The 18983-nt window shown below is 36.4% G+C and overlaps 1 protein-coding gene across 2 annotated transcripts in view; it reads left to right on the top strand.

Moving 5' to 3' along the window:
- Nucleotides 1-18983, top strand: part of LOC134210954 (protein furry) — a 393572-nt gene that overhangs the window by 99799 nt on the left and 274790 nt on the right. For both annotated transcript variants that reach the window (XM_062687409.1, XM_062687410.1), the window contains 4 exons: nt 3879-4046; nt 4410-4932; nt 16277-16387; nt 17604-17758. In XM_062687409.1, coding sequence (XP_062543393.1) covers nt 3879-4046; nt 4410-4932; nt 16277-16387; nt 17604-17758 — 957 coding nt within the window. The remainder of the gene's footprint in view (nt 1-3878; nt 4047-4409; nt 4933-16276; nt 16388-17603; nt 17759-18983) is intronic.

The raw sequence follows: 18983 nt of genomic DNA, 5'->3' as shown, positions 1-18983 counted from the left end.
GATCATGTAGATTGCATTGACGAGTTTTTTTTAATGTTTTTATTCGAAGTTTTGTCCTTTTGATCTTTTGTTCCGCAGCCCTTTATACACTGTGCTGGTTGTTGAAGGCAGGATTCAATTGACTTTGATTTGCCATGCATATTATTTACAAGTTTAAGACAAAGTTATGAAATAAAAAGATACACAAGTAAATAAGTTTTGAATAAAATTGTAATACGTTCGCCATTACGGCTTTTTGTTCGAGGTAACCCTTGGGGCCAGCGAAGGTACCCCCAGGGGTACATGTACCCCAGGTTGAGATCCGCTGGTTTAGACTATAAGGAAGAAAAGTCCGTTAGATGAATTCCCGCTTTAATCCAAATCGATGCGTCAAAGAATGTCGACAGTAAACTTGGAAAGGATGATTAGCGATTTGGCGTTGCAATAAAAAGAGAAGCAGAATGTCGCGCATCCGAAAAAATAGCACGGGAAAAGATAAACAGATATTTTTAAAACACTTTAAAAAAGAAGCAATTTAATTAAAAATGGTTCAAAACATGGGTTTGAACTTCTTTTGTAATGCGTTATAAACGTTTAATCTAGATTTTGAAATTTTATTCATAATATTTCGTTTTCTTCAAAGTATTAAAACATTTCGATTCGGTGCTGATAACCGTTTTTAAATAAATTACTTTATGAATTCTTGAGCATTTTTATGGGTCTCTATATTTTGGTCAATTTTTGACTCACCAAAACTGTTATAATTTCAACATTTCTCAACCGATCAGCATATCATTGGAAAAAGGAAGAGTGTGGCCTTAATTTGCAATAATAAATGAAGGTAGTCATATTAAATTCTTGAATTTATTGTTAAAATCTATTTTTTCGCTAGATTCGCAACCGCTGCTGCTGCGAAGAGGGCCTTTTATGGATTACATAACCAGCTTAGGTCCCACAACATGCAGACGAAAACGAAATTTGTTCTGTGTCAAACTCTGATTCTACAATATTTTTATTATAAATGTATAGAACTTTGAAAATTGACTTTAAACCACATTTAAACATGCATTGAAGTTTATAGCATCAACAAGTTTTTGGAATCTGATAAAAATTCAAAAAAAAAAAAAAAAAAATCAAAATAACCCGTCTAAAGGCGGTCTTGGGCATTAGAGGGTTCAAAGAGGTGGACCGGACAGCTTTCGGAGCTTTCGAGCGAAAAGTGCTGCGTACAATACTCGGAGGGACACTAGAAAATGGTGTGTGGCGCAGACGCATGAATCATGAGCTGTACCAAGTGTTCAAAGCAGCATATATTGTGAATCGTATAAAATGCGGCACACTTCAGTGGGCTAGTCACTTAGTGCGAATGTCGGAAGAAAGAATAGCGAAAAAAATATTCAACAGAGAACTGGATTAGATCAGTGCCGGATTCTATCAAAAAGTTATGTTCGATTTAACAAATATTTTTTAGGGCCAATTTGACCAACGAACATTATTTTTAAGGTTATCTACAACACTATTTTTGTTTGAAAGGCTCAACATTCTTAGCATAACTGAGCCATATTCATACACCTGAGATTTTTGAACGCAAAGCACAATATAGGCTAAGCTTGTATTAATATATAAACTACTGTATAACTATGTAAATTGGTTGTTGACTCGGATCCTTCATATACTCGCTCATATCCTTCATATACTCAAATGAACATTTTTGATAACCTCGTGCAAATAGTAGCCGGGTCTCAGCGAGAATTACTCCTTTGCTCGTTCACTTGGTCGGGGTTCAGCCAGATCACATCAAGCGCTAATAAAAAAAATACCCGTTTTCTTGCACAAGTTTTCGTGAAGTATATCCAATCGATCACGTATCGTATCTGAGGATATCCAACAACAAAATTATAATGATCGAATTAATTGATATGAACTGATTTCCGTTTTCATTCTACGAACAAATAATCACAAGTCAGTTGAAAAGACGCTTGATGGGGTTTCGCTGAACCCCGACCACTTGTCGATCCAATGGAGGCGCATGGTTATTTGATTTCCTAAAAATTTGTCGTTTTGGAACACACAGCTGAGTGAGAAAGTCTGTTGTTGACGACGTAACCGTAAGCACTGCATTGGCTCGTGCACATATTTTTTCCCTTGCTAAAAACGGTGCTGGTACAACATAAATGACACGAGTTAGTATTGAAAATTGAGTGTCGATGCTGTGATGTGTTTGGACATGTCTGGTGGATATGACCTCTAGAAGCAATGTTGTTCATATCATCTTGTCTTTCATTACTATAACGACATAACTAGTTTCCTTCGAGCTCTTTGCTTGACGTAACAACAGCTTGCATTTAATGGGCTCAAAATTCGAAATCAGGTTCTGAACAATTAGCAATAAAGCCTCAGAATTAGTAAACTATTTTTACATACCCCCTACTCTTTGTTGTCAAGATAAAGATCAAATCATTGAAACCGCTGGTGCGTTTCGTATGTAGCTTGCGGACATAGCTAAAATTACGTTCAAATTATCATTCACACGAAATAATTGAAATTATTCATCAAGCTGCTGTAGAGATCTCGCAATCTATTGAAATGTGATTAAGTAATACACATCAATTGACTCAGTGGGATGTATAGGTTCAACGGCTTGTCAGAAGATTTCGGATATTTGATTAGGAAACCCCAAATGAATATACATTTATATGATGAATGTATAAGGATGTGGAACCGATTTCGATATCTGTGATATTTTAATTTTATAAACACATCACAACTAAATAGATGCATCTGGTTTTAGAAACAGCTAATTTTGTTTATTAATTACATTATTAAATCACAAAGTAATTGCGATTTTTTTTCTATTTTCTACCGTTTTGTTTCATATTCCGAACAGTTGTGACATGGAGATTTATCTAAAATATTTCATTAGTATTGCATAAACAAACGAATTTCCTCGGCAGGCGTACAGATCAAAGACATTATAATTGTCCACCAATGAGAAAACCTTTGGAAGCGAGCCAGCCAAGAGCTGCAAGCCTCTCTAATAAAGACAAAAAAAGAAAACGTTGAATTTTGTATTTTAGTGGATTTAACGAATTTAATAAAAGTGTTCGGAATTTGAGACAAAGTTTGGCAGAATAAAATCATTTAGTATTGATAGTTACAATCGATAAAATGTGATTATCAAGCGTTTATATGAATTTTCTATTCTTTCGGTATCCGATGGAAACAATTGATCAATTAAAATATTTTATTTCATGTGTCATAGAGACATCCTAAGTGAAAAATGTGCTAAAGCGTTCGGAATATGAATCAATACGGTATGTACGTATAAAGAGTTGAGCACAATGGATACGTTTGCGTTGGTCAATGGAAAACCTGTCAAGGCGTACTCGATTGTATCCATTTGGCGGGGTTCTTGGCTTATAATTCTTTAGCGTTTTAAGAACAGCTTACAATAGGGGTACATTTGTCCTTAAATTACTCTTCAGTAATTGTTTACAATCCTATAATTCAGGGAACACACATTCATTTTGGACAGGATGAGCACTATTAGGTTTGATTTGGTGTCGACTAGGATTGTCTTTGCAAATCTAATGCAAATCGTATACACGAATTTGCAATCCATCGGAATTGGGTACGGCGGTGTTATGCATGGTTTGTAATTCGAACATTGATTCATTGATTCAAATTCATTCAATTGCTTCTACAAACAATTAGAATAGTCAAACATTTACATTCAACACATCGCCGCACGCCGAAACGATAATGTTACTACACTATTATTTCCTTGCCAGTTCATTTGCTTCATCGCTAGATAAACCATTTTACGGCAAGTGAGAATTTGCTTGCAATGTAACTCTAACCCACATTTCCGTTGTTTCCTCCTATTCCACTATTTACAGCTCGTCACCGGATTCGTTGTCGGCGGATCGTAGCGATAAATCCAGCGGTACGGCGGCTTCGCCGGTGGCTCTCTACAAACTCGTCATCCCGCTGCTACGCTGTGAAGTGTCCGATATCCGGGATGCTGCCGTTAACGCGCTTGGAATGATAAACCACGACGCTCTGAAGTAAGTCCATTCGCTTATTGAGGCAGCTTTCTAAGTAACCCATTATTAAAGCATTTTATGTCAAAAATATAAATTTTCTAAGAAAAGCAACAACAAAATTAACCCTTTATTAAAATTTATTAAAAAATATAATGCAACTTGAGTGCAATTCTTGTTAGAAAATTTGCTTTGCAAGCCGTCATGTCAGCCGTCAAATTTCACCATTGCTGCTAAACTTAATTTTTATTAACAGTTCAGATTCTGAACTTCAGACATCTTCATCAACAATTTTAACATTTTCTTAAATATACCTTTTATATTTAAGCCAAAATGTTGTAAACGATTACCCTGACTAATTTCCTTGCTTTCACATTTCCCACGCAGAGATTTGATGGAGGAGCTGGTGGTGTACATCCGTGAGGCAATAGACCGCAAACAAGAGAACATGCGTCGCCGGCGGCGCCGTGACGCGCTGAGGCTTCAACTGGTCAGGGTGCTGGAGAAAATTGTCGAAAACGGTACGTTTGGAATCAGCCAGTTTGTGCTGGAGCGGGAAAGCATGTCGCTTCATCCGACCTTCGTCGAGTACATAGACGGTGCGCGGCTCTATCTGGAAGCGGAAACCGACAAGGATAATAGCAGCATGCGCGAGGTGAAAACTCATTTCTGCGACTTCATTCGGAAAATGATTAAAAACTTTTCGCTGGAATCGTGTGTCACGTTGCTGTCCCGCGAATTGAAGCGAAATCTGGTTAATTTATTCACCTCTTGGAGTGGCACGCATTCCATCCCGTTCGGCAGCGTGGTGGGTGGTGGCAGCGGTGGAACAAGTCATCACGCGGTTAGCAGCAGTACCATTAGTAGCATTTCGGCGGACGAGGAAAAGCTGCAATATAGTGCTCTGTTGGTATGTATGGGGAAAATGATATCTGCCGTTAACAGTAGGAATTATGTTAATCCAAGTTATTCGTTACCCTTTCGGTTATAATTATTCGAAGACATGATAATTAACGACATAGAAACCCATTAGTTCGAAACGATGCATGTCCTGCACCCTCGATATTTGTCTGTTTCAAGCAGATTCCATTGCATTCTCATTATATCGTAGTTGTATCATACTATGCGTCCTGTTAAAGTAATGTTATGACTTTCAATTTAAACCCCTAGGCCCTAATAAATTGATTAGCAACAGATTATAAGCACGCAAGATTTAGTTTAGTTTAGTTGAATAGTTTTGAGATATTTATTAGTGCTTGGAGATATTTCTTATATTTCTTGTGCAGTGATATTTATAAAATGGCATTCACCGTAAAAAAATGAGACTAGAGCAAATATTAATTACGGAGTGACCACGTAATCTAGAAACATAGGAAACCCAGAATTACCAGGGAATTGGATTGATCTAGTAAATAATTGGATAGTTTTAAATATTAATTTAATATGTTTATCACTCTTTAAATTATTTTTCTGGTGCAGTAATCGTTCGCTAATTAAGGCAAGGCCTCACCACAACTATCGAGTGTCAACTTTTTACTTTGAACAAAGAAGAAATATTACCTCTAAAATTTATAGATCAATCAAAAACAAAAACGGAAGGAGGATTTTTTATGAAAGTTCAAAATTCTATTTTTTGGGTGAAAATTGGAAATGTCCCCTTACATAATGAAATTTGGACAGGAAATTTTGAGCAGGCGGAGACAGAAGAAAAGAATAAAATTTGTTGCTGCTTAACTGCACCAAATCATGCATAATTATTTCGAAGAAATTTTCGCACTTTCCTGTTGTTGCCGCTTTTTTAGTCATGATTTTGGCTAGCTGATTCCACCAATTCTTCATATGGCCAATGTCACTGGTTAGTGGTGATTCTTCCCTTCATCTCAAATTTCTGCCTAATCGTCCACTATCTATTGGATGGAACTAAGGACAGTTCGATGGATTCAGCTCTTTTGGGATGAACTGGATCCCACTCTCGTTGTACCATTGTAGCACTTCCTTACTGTAACGCCAGCTGACTTAATCTGGCCAAAACGTAAATGGACCATCATCATGGGACTGAATGAAAGGCGAAATTCGGTTTTTGACGCAGATCTATTTTGCAGGACTATGCACAATTATTTTTCTTTTCTCTCCCTGCATGGTGAATATCTATAATCAAACTTGAAAAAATAGACTGAGAAGAAAAGATTTGTACACGCCATTTTTTGCAATGAAGGAACAAGGGCTTTACTATGATAGTTTTGTACCAAAATGGTACAGTCTAATTTACTTTACATGATAATTCTTACCAATAAATCATGCTGCTGCAGATAAACTTTGTATTCCATGTTGTAGTGCCAAGTAGACCTGTGCGCCGCCGCGCCGCGCCGCCGCCGCCGGTGGTTTTACTCACGCCGCCGCCGCCGGCGATTTTGGGTCGGCGCGCCGCCGATCATAATTTTGCCACGCCGATGACTAATCGCAATAAAAAAAATCAATTAACTTTAGTCGAGTCGAGTAAAATAAGAGACACTGAAGATGGTCTTACAGAGACGAAATACGTATTTGTAAGACAATACAACGTGGTGGCATTGATTGGAATAGTACTAAACTCGTGTTATGATTGTTGTTGTTAGTTAGTTGTTAGAATGTTGTTGAGGTGGAACTCGTCAGAATTCAATTTCAAATCTACCTCAAGTGATGGTGCCTCACGGTAAGTGCAACTAATAGAAGGCTATTTGAGTTTTCTAAATGCCCCTCGTTTAGATGGAGTAAAATCAAAGAGCAGAATTTCTTGCACAGAGTGTAAGACAACACTGCCTGTAGGTGACTCGCAAATTATGTTTGTTGTGGCACATAAGCTTTTGTGAAGGCTTGAATACATCCCCAAAGCGCCAAAACCATTTGGTATATTTCCTAGTAAATTCCTCCAGATATTCCTCCGAAAAGTTTCAATAAAAAACCTTGGAAAATTACTTTATGTGTTCTTCCTTAAATGTCTTACAAAATTTCCAGAATTCCTTAGGAGAATCGTTAAGGAATTATTTCGGAAGTTTCTTTAGCGATTCCTCCGAATATTTCTTAATAAATCTCTCAAGAAATTCCATTTGGAGTTTCTTCAAAAACAATTTAGCAACTCTTCAATTTTTTAAATGAATACCTCTTCATGAATTTTTTCAGCAATTATTCTATGAATTCTTCAAATAAATTCTTCCAGAGATTGCATAAGGGATTTCTTTCAAATTTTCCTAAGGAATTTTTTCAGAGCTTCTTCCAGCAATTCCTTTCAAACATTCTTCGAGAATTCTTCCAGAACTTCCTGCAGGAATTCCATCGAAAATGCCTTCATGGGTTCTTTACGAAATTCTTTCAGTAATACCTTCGGATTTGTTCAGTGTTAGTTGTTTAATTTATTTGTTTTATTTTTTCAAAAATTCAATTAGCAACTCCACCCAAAACTATTTCATTATCTGATTAATTTGAATTGAATTTCCTGGAAGAAATCTAAGAAGGAATCCGGGAGGCTTTTCGAAGAAACTTTTAAAGAAATCCCTGGTGAAATATCCAAAGGAATTCTTGGTGGAGTTTTTTTAGATTATTCAAGGAAATTTTTTAAGAAGAGCTCTTAAATGAATTTTTGGAGAAGTTTTTGAAGAAATTCCTGGAGGGTTTTGTGCAGGAATTTCTAAATATATTTCCGAAGGCATTTTTAAAAGAGAGCCTGAATGGATTTTCGAAAATAATTCTCGTTTGAACTACTTTAATAGATTTTGGAAGTATTTCTAAACAACTTCCCACAAACCGCGTAGGCCGAATTTTCACATTTTCAAACCCACCCACCTTTCCCCCCTAGTAGACTTTTCCAAAACCCCTCCCTCATCCCCTTGAAGTCTACGTGGTCGGGGTTCAGCCAAATCACACCAAGCGCCAATGAAAAATTACCGATTTTTCTGCTCAAACTTTCGTTTAGCAGATTTAATTGATCGCAAATCGCATCGAATATCCCTCAACCTCATAACTAAGGATATACTACTGCAAATGTATGCTTAAATTAATATGAAACTATTTCCGTTGTCCTTGTACGAGCAAAATATTACAAGTCAGTCGAAAAGCCGCTTGGTGCGGTTTGGCTGAACCCCGACCACGTAGACTTTTTCAAATTTAACAAAATGTCATAAGTGATTGGAAAAAATTGGAAATCAACCACGTTTTCAGCAATTCAAATATACAAATCCATTGTGAACACTACAGTAAAATTCAAATTTCAAACCTAACAAAATGAAACTGAATAAAATCCAACTCAATGTCAACGAAATAAAATTCAATCATCTGTCCATAGCTCTTGAAACAAATCTCGAAGCCAATTAATTTAATTTCTGTTGGATTTGATTCCTCCTAGAGGTGTGCGCCACCGCCACCGGCACTTGCATAGGCGCGCCACTGCGCCACTGTCATGCATCTGAATTACAATTCTTCATGCCGGTTCAAATTTGTAGAAAACCGAAGAATTTTCAGAATTTATAACAGGTAATACTCCAAAGAACTCTCCGTGATAATTCCGATATTTTTCTTGAAAATGCCATTCCGTTGAAATCTCAAGAAATTTTTCCAAATTCCAAAAGTTTTCCCGTTAAAATGTCGAGTAATTTTCCGAGAAAATTTTGAATTATTTCCGTTGAAACCATGCTAAAGGTTTCCTACGATATTTTGACATTTCTCTTGCAAAGTAGGAGCGATTTCCTGAAGAAATTTCAAAAAAAATCCAATGGACGTTCCAACGAGTTTTCCAGACAATTTTCGGTGGAAATTATGGAAGATTTCAGTTGAATTTGTGGTGAATTTATCGTAAGAAAATAAAATAAATTTTCATGAAAATTACTAATGCTTTCTTACAAGAATTGCAATATTTTTTTTGTAAAAACTCAAAGAGTTTTTGGTGGTAAATTCAAATAATTTCTCGTGAAAGTTTTCAAATTTTTTTTTTTCATAGATAATTCCAAAGAATTTTCATTAGAACTGCTGAAGAAATTTCCGTTAAATTTCGAAGAATTTCGCTTATATGTATGTCCAAAGAATTCCTCGCGAAAATTCCAAGAATTTCAGAAATTAAGAAAAATTTCCCAAGGACTTCCCAGAATTTTCCAAAAAATCATATGGAGATTCGTTCAGGAATTTCCTCCGGAAACGAATTCCAGAAAGTCTTTCGAAAATTCTCTCAGCTATATTCGGAAATTTCTCTCAGGAATTAGTTCCTTCAGAAATATGTTTAAGAAAACCTTGGGAACATCGTTAAGGTGTTTTCCCGAAAATTCCTCAAGAAATTTTTCTAAGAACTCTTTTGGAATTCCTTGAAAAGTTCTAGGACGAAATTTCCTTAAGAATTTCTGAACAAGTTCCTGAAGTAATATTTTTTCGCAGGTTTTTTTCGAAGTAACTCCTGTAGAAACTTCTGACAGTCTTAGATATCTCCGAAAATTCCTTTGGGCATTCCGTCAAGACTTCGTTCAGAAATTCGGATATACCTTCTGAGAATCCTTTTTTTTTAATATCTACAGAGAATGTTTTAGGAGTTCCTTAGGAAATTGTTTCATAATTCCAAATCTCTAAAAACTCCTTCAGAAATTCATTAACGGATTACTTCGGAAATTTCTGTCCACTTCGGAATTTCGCTTTGGAATTTCTTTGAAAATCAATTTGATATTCCTTCGGAAATTATTTTTAGTAATTCCTCTAGGAATTCCTTAGCAAGTTCCTTGACAATAATTGTTCCTGAAATTCACATAGGAATTCTTCCAAAACCACTTTAAGCAATTTAATAAAGAATTTCTCAGGGTAATCCTTTGAAAATTCCTCCAGAAAATTCTTTTGTAACTTCACGAAGCTACCTACAGACACTGACAAAACTAGCTCTGTACACATAGTTAATTCGTCCAGTCGTCCTGTACGGCCATGAATCATGGACGTCAAAAGATGCAGCTTATCAAATTCTCAAAGTGTTTGAGTTGAAAATACTGTGCTCAATACTTGCCAGCGTGGTGGAAAATGGTAAATGGAGCAGATGAATGAATGAACCACGAGTTAAGCCAAGTACACATACAAAAATGTAGACATAGGCAGGTTGATAAAATAAGGCAGATTATAGTGGGTTGGACATATGGTGCGTATGCAGGAAGAGAGACCAGCAATACTGTTAGGTATTCCTTTGAAATGTCTGTGGGGATTTGCTCAAAATTTTCTAAAAAGGTTCCTACTACATTTTCCAACACTACTTCAAGAATTTTCTCGGAAAGTCCTTTAGAAAATTCTCTTAGGAATTCCATCATAAAATAGTTCATTCTTTAATAAATTTCGAATGAATTCCTGCAGGAATATTTTATGTTTTACTAAAGGAATTTCCCAAAGAGAACCTGACTGGATTATTCTTCCTAAAATAGAAAAATTCTGCAGACATTGTCATAGGATTTTACGAAGGAATTCCTAATGAAAATTAAAAAAAATCATAGTTTCCTCCAGAAATTCATTAAGAAACTCCACAAAGAGCTTTGTTGGCATATTTAGGCAAATTTCAGGAAAATATTAGATTTTTTCTGAAACTTAGTTATTTTGAGATCAAAACGACTGAAGTGTATCTAAAACCTAAATTGGAAATAACTTTCGAAAAACGTTATTACCAATTTGTTCTATGACACCGAAATCTAATTCTTAACTCTTAGGGTTCACGAAAAACTGAAGCAGGATGTATTGTTAAAATTTGATTAATCAAAATCAAAGAGTAACAAAATAGTGGTAATTCCAATAACATTTTGAAATCAGGTATTGATTAGTATCGCGGGCAATTGACTATTTTGAATGGGCTGTTTGATGATCGGCAAACGCAGAATATTGCAATTTTAATCCACTGAAGTCGGTTTTTATACGGGCGATTCCTACCGTGTGGATCAAACCGCGTTAATCCAAAAATCCGCGGTAAAATTGATTTTTCTAACCATTTATTTTTTCATCCACGCCGGTTCACGCCGCCGCCGCCGCCGCCGATAAAAGTCAACGGCGCGCCGCCGTGACGCCGCCGCCGCCGGGGCAAAAGTGACCACCACGCCGCCGCCGCCGATGATATGACCGGCGCACTGCCAAGTGGCATAGCTCGACAGTCCACGAAGCAATAGATCAACCTGCATTTGGAGAAATTTGATGTCATGTCCATTAAATTATTTCATTTCATTAGTCATGTAACTACTGTTCTTACGTTGGTTTTCCATAATAGCACCAAAACCCGATCAGCAATGCATAACAAAATTATAACTCAATTATATCAATGGTTGTTATTAAAAACAACGTGTGTTATAATTAGATAATTCGATAAAAATATTTCTTCGACCGGTTTTATTTCATTACAAAATAATTGCCTACATTTTTTGTAGAAATTAGAAAAAAGTTAAGGAAATCACCTCCAGTATAACTTGATATTGATAGTCCAAAGTGAATTGCCTACATTATGGATGGAAATCCGTCGTTGTAGCGTACCAGATTTTTATAAGTGATGTAGGCAATTACCTTGAAATGAAAGTAGATTTTTTTACAAGATAATTATATCAACGTTTGTTATAATGTTATAATGTTTTTGATATATTTTTTTGTTATTTGAACAACTAACCAGCCAAATTTATAACAGATTTTGTTACAATATTTTTATGAAATAAATAACTCCCCTGGTTATAATTTTGTTATGTATTATTGATCGGGAATAAGTGGTATAATGGACTTTTTGCAATTCCTGATTTACAGTTCGTGTTTGAGTGATAAAATGGCCTACTTTTCCACACCAATAAAATGGGTGCCTTAATGATCATTATGCAACTCAAATGGGTTGCATAAAACCCATTATAACACTCATTTGGCTGCTACAGGTAAACTTCGATATAACGTGCATATCGATTTCAAAGTTGTACGTTATATCGAATTGTACCTTATATCGAAGCATGAGTAATCATCCTTATTTTACACTACTTATCATGTAATTTATAGGCGAATATTTTTTTTTATATGTAAGGCTCAGATAGCAGTGTGAAACAGCTTTTCTGGTAAACAATTCCTACAAACTTGTTCGTTACTAAGAAAAATAACCCGAAGAATTGAATTCTTCATTTTATATCTATATAATGCACAGGAAATAAGAGGCTAAGAGGCACAGGAAACACAAGGCTTGCTTTTCGTTGCACCGTTTGCATGAATATTCATTTATTAAGTATCCGCGATCCTTAGTGGATTTAAATTGGGCGAATATTTCCTAAAGGGAAATCCAAATGATATTTCCTAAAATGATAGAATTCCTAAATAATCAAAAGAATTCTCAGAAGGATTTTTCACTGGTATTACTGAAAAACATTCTAAAGGTATTTCCTCAGAAATGTTTAAAGAAATTCTAGAAATTTTGAATAAAATTCCAGAGGAATTTTTAAAGAAATTTCTGAAAGAGTTGCTGAAAAAAATAAGGAATATCCTAAGTAATTTCCTGCAGAAAGTTTTGAAAGAATTGCTAAAGAAAATTCCAAAGGAATTTCTGGAGGAAATTTTAGAAAATCCTGATTTTTTTAAAATTTTATTAAAGCCTTTTTTTAATTTAGAAATTAAGATCAACGCTAACAGGGCTTTCTGAAAGAATTTCTGAATAAATTTCTTAGGGTATTTGTGAAAGAATCTCCAAAGGAATTTCCAGTGGAATTCCTGAAGGAACTCTTAAATGAGTCCCTAAAAAAATAAAAATAAACTTCTAAAGCAACTTCCGAAGAAATTCCCACGCGAATCTTCAAAACCATAACCCTTATATGCGCAATGTTGTTTTAAAACAACAAACCGAAAGTGCGTTTAATGTTAATCATTTTAATGGTTGTTTACGTTAAAAATATTTCTGACGATTCCGACGCCGATATTTTTCCGAAGGAATTTGTAACGGAATTCCAGAACGAATCCTCAAAGGAATTTTCGAAGGAATATCCGAAAAATTACTTAAATATTTTCCGGAGATATTTCTAAAGGAGCTTCCGGAGAATGTTTAAAAGAAATTTGTGAATATGTTCCAAAATGAATGATTCGAAGAATTTCCGAAAGAATTCCAGGAGGAAGTTTTGAATTCCGAAGGAACTCCTGAGGTAGATTCTGAAGTTCTTTCAATTTTCGAAGAATAACAGAGGAGGAATTTAAAAATGATTTTTCGATTTATTTCCGAAGAAATCCCTGGGGGTATTTCTGAAGGAAATCTTGAAGCAATGCCCAAAGAAATTCATGGAGAAATCTAAGAATGTCGGAAGTTCCTTCAGGAGTTCAATCTAAAAATCCTTCAAGAATTTGTAATTATCGGATAAGTATCCCAGCGCTATGCTGAGACTCCCTGAACCAATGGCCTCAGGGTCGACACGCTTACCTCAAGCAACTTGCGGACAAGGAACTCTCGCAATCAAATGCAGGGAAAACCACAGAGCTTCACTTTGCGACACTTTATTCACTTATGTCTTCACTCTCTTTTAAAGCTAGTTAACCTGTCTTTAGAGCCTCTCTTCCTGGGAGCACTGCACCACTCAATGTCTTTCCTTCCTCTTCTTCTTTCCTTCCTTCTGTGGCCGACGACCCGGCAGCGAACAACTCTGGTCGCTGCGGGCTTACCGGTGGTTTCGCTGGAGTGGCTTGGGGATCTTCCTCGCTCCTTGCTTCGATGCAACTCGATCAATAAGAAGGCCGATCGTCTATTGGCGGAAACAATGCCGGATTAGACCGACTACGGAACCAGGGAATGACGGTGGTTCTTGCTGGGGTTTTCAACCCAAAAACAGTGGGGTTGTCCTTAACGCCTTCTCTTGTTCCACATGCTTTCTTCTCTACTCTTTAACTTCCAACTTTGATAACTTCGTAACATCCGTTCGCTTCGAAATACTTTGGAATAGTGACCGCATTCCCTCTTTAGCCGTGCGGTAAGACGCGTGGCTACAAAGCAAGACCATGCTGAGGGTGGGTGGGTTCGATTCCCGGTGCCGGTCTAGACAATTTTCGGATTGGAAATTGTCTCGACTTCCTTGGGCATAAAAGTATCATCGTGTTAGCCTCATGATATACGAATGCAGAAACGGTAACTTGGCTTAGAAACCTCGCAGTTAATAACTGTGGAAGTGCTAAATGAACACTAAGCAGCGAGGCGGCAATGTCCCAGTGGGGGATGTAATGCCAATGAAGAAGAAGAAAGAAGAAGAAGGACCGCATTCCAGGGTCATGCCTCCTTTTCCAGGTCAGTCACATCGTCTCATAGTATCGATCCAATTACGCCACCCCTTAATGGCTAATTAAGGTGCTTCTGGCCCTCTGATGTTGATTTGGAGGACTATGGTGAGTGGTTGGTTGCAGTCTTATAGGGTGGTGTAGGCTAATCATGCCCTGTTCTACTGCAGTTGCTAAAGTACTGGAAAAACCTGCACATAAAGACGAGTTTTACCTACCAACCAGTCACAAACAATTCACGCATTAGACTACATTTTCATGATTTTTTCGGCAATACTCATTACATAACGTAACACTTACAAATTCGTTTAGAAATTACCCTCTTTGAATTTTATTCTAGAATTTTTTGAAAAATTTCTAAAAGTAAAATAATTTCTTAAAATATTTCTCAAGAAGTTTCCGAAGGAATTCTTGCAGGAATTTCCGGAGCTCTTAGGATTTTCTTGAAAGAAATCAAAGAAAGAATTTGATGTGCAAGTATTGACCTAATATCTAAGGGAAATTCCTAAGGAAAGAAGTCCAGGAGAAATTCCAAAAGAAATTCTGGAAGGACTTCCTGAAGGAATTTCCGAAGAAATTCTTGTAGAAATCTAGGAATTTCTTTGCAAATTATATATGGAATTCCTTCCTAAATTCCTTTAGGAGTTGCTTAAATAAGCATATATTCTTTTAGGAATTCCTTCAAAAATTACACTGATCCCACACATATGGGTCACTTTGTAACAATTATTAGTCACTCAATTTTGCATGTTGATCAAATGGAAATGACCCATATTAGTGTTTGACCCATGATTGTGGGGTCAGTGTACTTTACGAATACGTTTCGAAGATATCTTCGGGTTTTTTTTATTCCTTCATAAATTCAATCAGTTTTTTATTTTCAAGAGTTGATTCGGAAATTCTTTTTGGAACTCTTTTAGAATTTCTTACAGGAATTCCTACACATAATTAGGATTGATTTAAAAATAATCTGGTACATATTTCGAACCTGGATCTACAATACCAATACTTTACTCGACATTGGCTGACTTAGACCTGAAAACAACCCGTCATCAATTCTGACTTTGACTAATATCAACTAGACATCCCTAAAACCTCATTAACTCAATATCATCCATTACCTCGGGAGAATTCTGAGGATAGTGCAAACTGGGGAAAACAGTAATTAATGCCTCTAGCTGATAAAATTAGACTCCATACAATAATATCATCCCTACATGAATGATCATAACAATTTAGTAAATTATTTAGTAAGAACTACCCAAATTAAAATTATTTTTAAAAAAAGGTACGTTATAACGGGGAAAAATGTACGCTATATCGAGTGACGTTATATCGAGTGTACGTTATATCGAAGATTACCTGTATAATGAAAATCAACATCAGAACCGAAGCTACATGACCACATTTTGCTGAATAAGCTTGATTGTTCTCTGCAGCAACATGATTTAATGGCAAAAATGATCATGTAAAGTGAATTAGAAATTTATCATATTAAAGCCCATTTGTCGTCATAGCAAAAAAAAATGCGTTTGCAGCTCGTTGCAAAACTCGATTTTTTCAGCACTCCTAGTATTTATCCAACTCAGTAAGCCCCGTTGGATAAACGTACAACTCGTGCTGAAATAAAACATCTTTTTGCAACTAGTTGCCCAAACTACTATTATGAAGCATTCTAGGATTCAGTGACGTATTTTCAATATCCGCACCAGAAAATATTTTAAAGTTAAGACATCATTAGTACTTTTACTGCCATCGTACAGGATTCTTTGTATCTATCTGCATGAGAATCAGTAGATAACAATGTTTCTTTTTTGTAGCAGTTGCATTACTTTACCATCCCGTTTACGTTCAATGTTTAGTTATATATGTATTCAATATTTTTTCCATCTGTGTTCTTAGAAAGCATAGAGCTTCAACGAATCAGAGTCAGCTATAGAATCACGCTGAAAGACACTTCCTGATTTTTTCACTTTTGTTCTCTTTATCCTATCGCAATTTTTTCTCAACAGGCAACATCCGCACTGCTCTGCTGTGGCCCCTGCTTCGATCCGAACCTGCTGGCGGAGGACGGAGCAATCTACAACTGGCTCGATATGCTGATGGAGTCCAAGGAAGACAAGGTAAGCATTCCGGAGCGCAACACCCACTCATTTGTCAAATTTGCCGCCGTCGTTCCCAAGGCCAGGGTCATGGGGCGTCAGGCTATCCATTTTCTTGGTACGTGTTGGTACAATAGCAACACTGATGAATAGTTCGAAAATTTTGATAACCTGCACTGGCAGATGTTGCTCCTTGGCAATTGGCATTGGCTACTTCCCACTTGTTTAATACCGAGCATGTTTGTGGAGTCCCAGCTGGGAGCGATTTTCGACGGTTTGGTTTTCGAGAAATATGATTGATGCTGATTATAAATAAGCTGTGTACAAATGCCGCTTGTTCCCGAATGATATATCTGGGAGTGGGAGAATGATGGTCTCAGGGAATGTGAAGATATCGGTTTTCTGACAAACAACGTATTGATAATAAAAGTACGGAAATAACAAGTTGTTGATGAAAGCCAAAGGATCTACTATGTTTTTCTGGTGAAAGCGTATTTCAGCATAAGCGGATGAATTTATAATTTCCATCGGTTACGAACTTTCAGAAAGCTGGAGATTTTCAAATACTAGAAGGTCAACGATTACGAAGGTCAACTGATGAGCTTCCAAAAATTCACAAGGATTCTGAACAATGCGTGTGTATTCAAGAATAAACTTGTGCAGGATTGCTGCGGATTCAAGAATTTAATAGGAACCTTCAAATCCGTGCAAAACTCCAGATGTTTCCTAGCTTTCAGTTCAAAACACTTTGATGTTTCACATTGGAATCATGTCGAAACGTTTATCATACCGGTGTAAATGAATAAAAACATATTTATTAAAATTTAAAAAACAAAAACACTCGTCGGATTTGTTGAAGAATGTTTTGGAAATTTTTTGGAAAGAATTTTTGAAGTTCTGAGTTTTTTATTGTTGGTCCCCCTCAAACTATTATTTTTTGAAAAAAAAAATCCGAGGACACAATTGTTTTTAAATCTTCGTATCGGCCTAATAATGGTCTTGGAATCAAAATCTCGATTCATTGCGGTTCCATTTTTTTTCCTTCAGATTTTCAAGGTTGAGTGCGTACTTTGCTGCTCCGTTGAATAAAAATATCCCGATTTCATCCTACCAGTTGCTCGACTCATCTGCAGGAAATTACGGCAAGGAGCACTCTTTAAAGAATTGTCTCTATCAAATAAATTACTTCTTCCACTTGATTTCATCATGTTGTCTATTTCGTTTTCCTTATCCACAGATTTACGACTTGGCGAAAGAAACCGTAGTGCTCCTGCTCGAATCCAATCCCGACATCGGCCAACTGCTGGAGTGGGTTATTGATCGGTGTTACACGGCTTGCCCTCGAGAGGCCGACGCCTGTTTCCTAACGTTGGCAGTTATCTTCAGTGCGCGGTAAGTGCTTCCACATATGTGGGTTTATTGTGTCTGTGTGGGCTCGAGATATTGGTGGGGTGGGACTTCTGCAGGGCTGTCTTCTATCAAGGAGTCGTTTGTCTGAACACTTGATGGATACATAAGACAGGTGCTTCCTTTTTTTCGTTATTGCAATTAATAAAAATAACTGTTTCCAAGATCATCAATAATTTGACTTTTCCATTCATTATGATGTATCGCAACTGGATAATCAGAGTAAACGATACCAAACTTGTATGTGTGAATATTGTGAACAATATGGAAATAGATCAAACCTGTTGAGCGTTCTGTAATACTGACTATTAGTAATCAGATGCAAAGTGGCAAAACAATTAATTAGTTGTTGAAACATTTTAAGTTCAGTTCAGTTATTAATTTAAATGTACATTCAATTTGATTAGTATTCCATATCTCAAAGAATATCTTTTTTCCTGGTTCTGCAAAAATATGAAATGTCACAACACATCGAAACAAATGCATCTATTCGTATGGAATATATTTTTTTCCTGACTATAAGGAACAAACACCACGTTCCATATCTCCCGCTGACTTAATTTATCACATAATCTGATGTGACAGACTGTATTTCTACCAATGAGCGTGGGTGAAGTGTGGTTGAACTTAATTACTCCCAGTTGCTGTGTATTTCACCACAAAGCTTCCGAATCCCGATTCAACAAAAAATATGCGAGGATATAACGAGGATATAAAAAAACCTCTGATCTATCCATCTAGTAGTGGCACTGAATATCTCGCCTTTGCTCAAGACACCTCACAGAACTTTCTGGTTCAATACAACTGTATATAACCGATTGTTATCTATGGTTTCATCATCGAATGCAATTTTTTGGACTAATATTGCTTAGAATTGATTATATGAGAAACAATTATAATTTATAAGTTTATAAGTTTCATTTATAACTTCAGATATTTTGGTTTCTGTACGGTGCTTGATATTGTACTCAGGATATTTTCTACAATGTTGAATAAACCCGTTAATGCATTTTGCTTGTGCAGTGATATCACTTTACCGTATCTAGACTAGAACTTTCAGTACCTTTTTCCTTTCATCATAGCCCCCCACGTATGCGTCTCTCTGCACTGTCTACCGTCTAGCTTTAGTGCACTTTTTTTTTAGGTATGCAACGTGCCGTGACTCTTGGGAGCATGTGCATTTATCACCGGTGACAGGAAGCAGTGTCGG

This window comes from Armigeres subalbatus, chromosome 2, assembly GCF_024139115.2.
Source record: "Armigeres subalbatus isolate Guangzhou_Male chromosome 2, GZ_Asu_2, whole genome shotgun sequence".
Classification (NCBI taxonomy): domain Eukaryota; kingdom Metazoa; phylum Arthropoda; class Insecta; order Diptera; family Culicidae; genus Armigeres; species Armigeres subalbatus.
This window is presented reverse-complemented; position numbering and strand designations above follow the sequence as displayed.